General features: G+C 35.3%; 1 protein-coding gene across 1 annotated transcript; it reads left to right on the plus strand.

The window, feature by feature from the left end:
- The first annotated feature begins 491 nt into the window (after positions 1-491).
- On the plus strand, positions 492-1,733 carry LOC129242388 (elongation of very long chain fatty acids protein F-like). The gene is made up of 3 exons (XM_054879005.1): positions 492-615; positions 709-893; positions 966-1,733. The coding sequence occupies exons 1-3, from the start codon at positions 558-560 to the stop codon at positions 1,557-1,559; spliced, it is 837 nt and encodes a 278-aa protein (XP_054734980.1). The 5' UTR covers positions 492-557; the 3' UTR covers positions 1,560-1,733.
- Positions 1,734-8,147: the final 6,414 nt, after the last annotated feature.

Below are 8,147 nucleotides of genomic sequence, written 5' to 3' on the forward strand. Positions count from 1 at the left end.
AGTGAGGATAGTTTAATTGAAACATTGTTATCACCAAGTTTTGGCAAAATTGTCAATTTGTCTCACATTCACCAACCGCTATCATCTCACTTACTAGATCAGCAAATCAGCTCGTTCCTTCAAATCCTCTGAGCCGGTTTCATGTTAGCGAAATCTTTGCCATTATGTGTACCTATGTATATATCGTGTGCCTACTAAGCAGATAAATTATATAAGATTGAAAAACATATTATTAAGCTTATGTTTAGTTAAGCTTAAGTTTTTGTAAATAAAACCATGTTCTTAAAGAAATAAGATTAACATAGTTTTTATTTTTGCTCTCAATACTTTTCGACCAACCTTCAAAAAGTATGCTGAAAGTACTTACAAGTAAATGCAACAGGCCCTATTATATAAGTTCCATTTTGAATTATCGTTGCATTTTTTCGTATTTAAATTTTTTTTCTTGTATTGTATTGTCAATGGATTCAATGGCATTCTTTATTAAATAGCATTGGCGTAAAAGTCAGTCTCTGGTTTACCGCCACGAGACGCACGCACAAACTACTCAGAACGCCATGTCGAACATTGCTGCCAACGTTTATGCTTTTCTGACGGCGCCAGGAACCTTATACGGTACGTATATAGTAGGTATATACGTGAATATACATAGCATACAATTATAAAACTTAGATTTTAGAAATGTATGTAGAATTGTCTTTCACCCAGGTAACCGCTTCCTGCCCTTCCATGGTACCCTACTGCCATATCTGCTGACAAATATTCTCTATGTACTGCTGGTGTTCAAGATCGGTCCGTGGTATATGAAAAATCGCCAACCATACAACCTTAAGACTGTGCTACGCTACTATAACATTGGACAAATTATTTACAATGCAATTGTTTCAGGCATGGTAAGATTTATTGTACTTGTGTACCTGAGAATGTTTGCAAAAGATACTTAATTGTCTTATGTTTCAATGTAGGCTTTTTACTTGTATGTTTACAAGCGTCCGATGGCCATTACTTGCATGACCATTCTACCCACAGGACATCCGCTTAAGAACATTGAAGGACTCGTCAGTGCACTCTACTTGATCAATAAATTTATAGACTACTTCGATACAATATTCTTTGTGCTCCGCAAGAGTTACAAGCAAATCACATTTCTGCATGTATATCATCATATAATGATGACATCCTTAAGCTTGCTGTACATAAGATATTCGGGAGGTGGTGGACATGCATCCATGATTGGTATTTTGAACACCAACGTGCATGTATTCATGTACGCTTATTACTTTATGAGTGCGACTCGACCGGAAATGAAGAATTCTCTGTGGTGGAAAAAGTATGTGACCAGCCTGCAGCTTGTCCAATTCGTTCTGATACTTGTGCATCAAATGTGGCCTTTGGTGATTCAACGGGATTGCGAGTATTCAAAGGCTCTTTGTTTGTGTTCCTCCATTCAGGCCATTTTAATGCTTTACTTATTTGGTAGTTTTTATATTAAAACATATGTACGAAATCCAAAAAAGAATGCGGCGCAACAAGTCTCACAGGAAGCAAAAGAACGCTAAATTATTTTTTATTATACTTACTGCGCATAATTGGTAGTTGCACATATAAACATTCAGAGTAGTCGATTGTTCATTTTAACGTGAAACTTCTCTGCTTAAAATGTTCCTAGCTGAATACAAATTTAAGACTTGAAAGGCGTAATAAAACATTAAATAGAAATATTGTCTAGTCAACTACTTCTTTATTAATGGCCTACATAACAAATGGGTTGAAAAGTCCGGGTCTTATATACAGATGGCGCTAGTTTTATTGCATTCACCTCTTTTTCAGTTATTTTACTACTAACCTTAATGTACTGTTAAAATTTCATAATATTCTATTGATTAGTTCGTGAGTTATTGTCCTAAAAGTGAAAGAGTGAAGTTATTGTACTACTTTTATACTGTTAACAATGGATCCAAAAGAATTTCGTGTTTTAATTTTACCGTGCTTCTTGATGAAAAGTGTTATGGGAACACCGCTCCAATACTCCAACAATAAAACAATGGTTTGTAGACTTCAAACGTGGTCGTACAGATACCGATGATATACAACGCAGTATACGTCCAAGTGAGGCAGTAACACCAAAAACATCAAAAAAATCCACAAAATCGTACTGAATGATCGAAAAGTGAAGTTGTGTAAATTAACTGACATTGTAAAGATGTCAAAAAAAACGTCTTGGCTGCATATTGCCTGAGCATTTGACTATGAGAAAACTCTGTTCAAAGTGGATGACGCGTTTGCTCACTTTCAAGACAATGCACCGTGTCACAAATCATTCAAAACAATGGCAGAACTACATGAATTGAACTTTGAATTGGCTCCCAGCGACTACTCGCTGTTCGCAGACCTAAAAATATACTCGCCGGTAAGAAATTTCGCTCGAATGAAGAAATTATCGGTGAAACTGAGGCCTATATCAAAGCGAAAAATAAATACAGCTAATTTTGGACAAATAAACACGTGTTTTCTTTATTAGGCGCAGGACCTTCCAGCCCATGAGTTTAAATATATAAATATAATACGAGTACGTATAATGTTTTATATGTGGATATAAATAGTAAAGCAGAATGTTTTGATAAAAGAATGGATTAAGATACATAGATCTAAGATAAATGTTAGGTCCTTTCAAAAGTGACGCCAACATGTGGGAAGTGTATAATTCCCAGTAATTTATGTCATCTTTGACATTTCTCAAGTAGACAGATGTACAATTTTACACGATACAACAACAAATTATTGTAACTTATAATAAAAATTCTCGACCTTTAGGAATAACATAACGCCAAATTTCGTAATTTTTTTGGTGCGAATAATTGTCCGAATGAGTTGAAAATTCAAAGGTTGAATTGAAAAACATGAAAACATATCAAGAAACACATCAACTCGATATCTCGACGTTTATCAACACTTACGCACTTATGAAACGACTGTTTCGAGCTTATTCGAGAAGGAACAATACTCAATAAGTGACTTAAACAGAGACCTTGACATCACAAAACCAAGATCAAGACTTCTATAAAACCGATTAAACTCTTCAAGTACTCTTGTAAGTGGGGGGGAATTATCGTAATTAGATCTGAGAACTTAGGCGAATTACTCTATTAGGAACATTGAAACGTACAACTCTTCCAATTCTAAAAAATGTGAGAAAAACATGGGATTCCAGATGATAAAGGTATAATCCAACTTCGAACGGACTAAAGCATTATATATAGGATTTTTCTAGTGTATGAATCTTTAAAATCACTAGCGTAACATCACAAAACAGCTAAGTTAGCATAAGCGTTCTGAATAATAGAGTTAATATAGATAGCGAGCGTAAAAGACGAATCAAAAATATCACCAAGATCATTAAAAAAAAAGTTCAGAAAAGGAGATTCATGGACTTGGTTAACGTCACGTAATAACACTTACTATAGTGTATTAAGACATAGTTTGTATTGTTCCCCTCAGAATTTGCTATTTTAAATTTGCTTTGAGGAGTTTCTCCTGCGAACGCGGCGTGGCAGCCGAAGTTACTCTAACAATTTTGCTACCGATGGCCAAACCTTTTAATCTATTGCCACTTACTACGAATCAAAATTTCCTTTTTCGCCACACTCAAAGAATTCGGATACCATTTTAAAAACTGTTTTCTAATTTTTAGCACAGCTGAAATGGTCGCGCCTACTTTACAATTAATGTTTTGCCATAGCTAATTTAATTTCGGACCTCCACATTCAGCAAATGCTGAAATTGGCACTTTCTTCGCGCTAGATTTAAAATTTGTACGACTGTATGTCGTAATGCCGAATTGTGTCTTCCGATTTTTTCATATTTCGTCCAAATTAGTAGCTCTTAAATTAGTAATTGCTGCAGAAATTGTTGTGAATAATTTCCATCTCGATTCACCGATTTTTCGCATTTTCTGGCACAGTTGGATTCATATAGCATTCTATGACTTAACTCTCTCCCATGGTACAAGGATCATATTAGCCCCAAGGGACAGAAGTATACTAAATAGAGAGTGATTCCATGCCGACCGTTCAAAAGGTAAAAGCTGAAAATGTAAAAAATAATTACTGAGTTTAAGGGTATACGAGTATATGCGCGTATATGCGAGGCACACAGTAAGCCCATCAAACACATGCAAATCAAAACGCAACTACATTGTGTTGATAACCTATTACGCCTTTATTCGAATATTTATTCCACTCAAGTATTTAAATTTTAAAACCATTTTCATTTTAGTTTAAAACTAGGCATATTCGTAAAATTAATTAGAAATGCGAATATTACATGACCAAAAACAATCAATACCTATGTAAGGAATAGAAAAATTAACTCCTTTATGGAAATTTTAAAACACACACCATTCGCATAAGCTTGGATATGAGAAAAGCGTTGTTAAAAGGCACAGCAGAACAATCTCCCTTTTCTACATCTTTCCCAAAAGTCATAAATAAAATAATAACTTTGAAAATGTTCCTTCTTAAACTGGCGAAAATCCATGTAAAGGTCTAAGAAATTAGCTATTCTACAAGTTTTAGTTCAAAGCGCCCACCAGAAAAATTAAGAGTAACTAAATTCGAAATTTTGTTTTGTTCTCAAAGTGAACGAACTACTGGGGCATACCTTGCAAGCTCTTGATATAAAAAGAATAATAAGAACGAAAGTCCTCGTTGAAATAAGAAACCGAATAGCAAACAGTAATTAGGGGCAATCAATGTCGCATTGAACATGCCAAACACAAACAGAGATAGTACAGTCCTTCTGCTCTGAAGGGACTTTAAGTTAATTAAAAAGATACGAGATTTAGAAGGGATGGGATAAGACAATTTAAGAGAACTACAGACACATTTAAGGAACATCTTTTAAATACTCTCTATTCTATCAATGGCAAATTTGTGATGAGGTCTTTAAATAAGTGGCACAAACGAAATATGTGTACAGTAGTTTGAATGTATAAGGGCATGGGGCGCATAAAACTTAGAGTAGCATATGATTTAAATATGATAAGGTTGATGTGATTATTAAACGAAAAATACGAATCAAATATGTATAACACCAAGATATCCAATTTCATCTATCTTCTGAAGAATAGAACCGAAGATGCCATAAAACGAACGATATTAGCGCTTTCGGAGAACTTTAGAGAATAACACTTATTCATGTTTCTTAAGAAGTATGGCACAATACTAATATAATATACGAGGGCCGTCCAATAAGTACCCATGTTTGATGCCAGAGAGCGTTTCTGAGGGAAGTTGGTGTTAGCATCGTGTGCTGTCATCTATCAAACGACGGCAAAACAAATATCAGACTGATTGATAGGTTAGTTAGGATTTGGCAGCTATTCGAGTAAGACGTGTTTCGTGATTTTCGCTAAGATATAAAAAGACCAGTATCGTTCGGTAATTCGCTTTTTGTTTTTGTATGGAAAAAAATGCGAGGAGATAAATCAAAGCTGCCTATGGGGAGGTTTCGCCATCTATGACTACAGTTAGATATTGGTTCAACGAATTTAAACGTGGGCGAACATCGGGTATTGATGCGGAACGACCACCACGCTCGGTTACTGAGGAAATCATTCAAGAAATAAGCGGATGCTGTGTTTGAAGCAATCTAAGCGAGATCTGAGGGAATTTTTGCGTCGAGTTGTCACCGTTGATGAAACCTGGATTCATCATTACACATTACACAAAATCGATTTCTCCCGGTGAATCTGCTCCAATGAAGGCGAAGGCAGTCTCATTTGCCGGAAAGGTCATGGTGACGATTTTTTTGGATGTGAATGGCGTCATCATCATGGATTTTTTAGAAAAGGAAAGAACGATCAATACCCTCACAGCGACAATACTGCAGTGAGTTATAGGACCGATTTCATACAAAATTGAAGGAGGTACGGCTGCATTTGGCGAAAAATAAGGTGCTATTTCACCACGATAACGCACACGAAATTAATCCGGAGTTGTCGCCGCTAAACTGCATGAATTGCGTTATGAATTGCTGCCGCACCCCTAGTATTCATCGAATCTGCCTCCCTGCGACTTTTTCTTGTTCCCTAACATGAAGAAATGACTCGCGGGATAAAAATTTAGTTCAAACGAGGAAGCCATCGTCGACTCAGAGATATATTTTGGAGAGTTTGACAAATCCTATTCTTTGGAGGGGTTCAAAAATTGGCCGGAGCGTTGGGAGACGTGTATCTTTCTAAAAGGGGACTATGTTGAAAAATAAAAAAAAATTGAAAAAGTGGTGTCTTCATTTCTACCACGAATACTTAATGAACCCACCTGGTATATAATTATTATGTATATACATATATGTATATATATATATTTATATATATATAATTGGCGCTTACACCCTATTTGGGTGTTTGGAGGAGTTCATGCTCCTATTTGTGGCGTGCATCTTGATGTTGTTGTACAAATGGGGACCTACAGTGTTAAGCAGACTCCGAACGGCAGATTTTTTTTTTTTAAGAAGCTTTTTCATGGAAGAAATACACTCGCAGGTTTTCCATTTCCTACCTATGGGCGACCGGTACAAAAAAAAATAGTTCATCATTTTGGTGATTCATGCACGGAGATTCGAACCTATGCACCTCCGAATGGTAGTCACGTACCAACTCATTCAACCCAATTGAAAGCTTTGGGTTGATTATATAAAAGAGTAATGGTTATTGACTTCATCCATTGAGTAAGTAATAAGATAGAGTCACAATCACTAAATTGTTGGCAAACAGGGATATTGATGCAAGAAGTAGAAAGAAGAGGGAGGTAGAAAGAAGAGGGAGTGCATCGCGACGAACTGTAGAGGCGAACAACGAATTTAGCCTACTTTACTTGTTTAGAGTAAATTAATTTAATTTTTTTTGCTGTTTTAACACATCACTATTTTGTAAGGATTTTTTATATTTTATAGTGCAATTTTTTACATTAAAATCATAAAATAATTTTGTTTTAATATGTGCATTGAAATGTTCATTTATTTATGTTATTTTCGCTATTTCATAACGCTTTAACATATTTTCGAAGAGAGACACAATTTATGCACCGCCTTTCATTACATAAAAATCGTCGCACAGTGTTTAATTTTGTAGCTATTTTTGAAGTTTTTACAACCCTCTCCGATTCAAACTACATTTACATGGTCGCAAAATTTTTGTGAAGTAGACAGCTGCGGTATATAAACAGACAAGCAATGGAGCGCGTAAAGGCCAAAATAAAGAATTCCATCGAACAAAATCATTTATTTTTTTATTTAGTACAAAAAGTTATTCAAAACCCAAATTGGATGATTCATTTTACACACCGCTACGGAGTAAGTTCTTAGAGTTTTTATAGAAGAATTGAACCTTTTTGCCAGTCATTTCTTCAAATTTGGGTACAAATATTAGTTCCACTGGTCCGACGGATGCAAGTCTGGAGAATAGAGTTAAAACGCTGTTTCCATTAATTTTGCGATCACAACTGCTGATGCGTGAGCTGGTGCGTTGTAGTGATGGAAAAGGAAAATCACTCGCCTTGCAAGACTCGACTTCTAACGAATGCCAAACACAAACACGGTTACCGATTTGGTTGAAGCTTGGTGTGGGTTCTTCCAAGACACGCTACCAACTAAGCGTAACCGCGATACGACATCTCTCTGTCTTAGCAAGGACTTTTCAGGCTCGTAGTAGGCTCAAGACTTGTTTCTTAAACTTTTGATTTAAACTTTCCTGTTTATTTTGTAAATTGTACCCAAATTTTGAATATATAAATATTTTTTAACAAGTGATACCTCGTTAAAAAAGAGTTTTTTGGACTGGTAATTATATTATTAGTAATTTTCATAAATAGCAAACAGGCATCCTCAGAAACAATTACCGCATTTTGTAGATATATTGCAACTAATTCTTCTGTAAGTATTGTGCTCGTATGTAATGTATTAATTACGTAAATTAGAATATTAACTGTAATTCAGAATATGTAATCGAACTATTGCTTGCATAAACAGCAGAAATTATATTAACAGCTGCTTTAGAATTAAATATTCTGAGGCTTCTGCAACTTTGAACTTCATTAAAAAACAGCGAATAAAAATGTGTACCAAATTACAAGTAGACACAAGCAATA

This window comes from Anastrepha obliqua, chromosome 3 (genome assembly GCF_027943255.1).
Source record: "Anastrepha obliqua isolate idAnaObli1 chromosome 3, idAnaObli1_1.0, whole genome shotgun sequence".
NCBI lineage: Eukaryota > Metazoa > Arthropoda > Insecta > Diptera > Tephritidae > Anastrepha > Anastrepha obliqua.

Bases quoted from the DNA above. Each gene is read 5' to 3' on its own strand.
- LOC129242388 (XM_054879005.1), top strand. From the start codon at position 558: ATGTCGAACATTGCTGCCAACGTTTATGCTTTTCTGACGGCGCCAGGA. The intron at 616-708 runs GTACGTATATAG...TCTTTCACCCAG, and splicing joins GGCGCCAGGAACCTTATACG to GTAACCGCTTCCTGCCCTTC. The intron at 894-965 runs GTAAGATTTATT...GTTTCAATGTAG, and splicing joins ATGCAATTGTTTCAGGCATG to GCTTTTTACTTGTATGTTTA.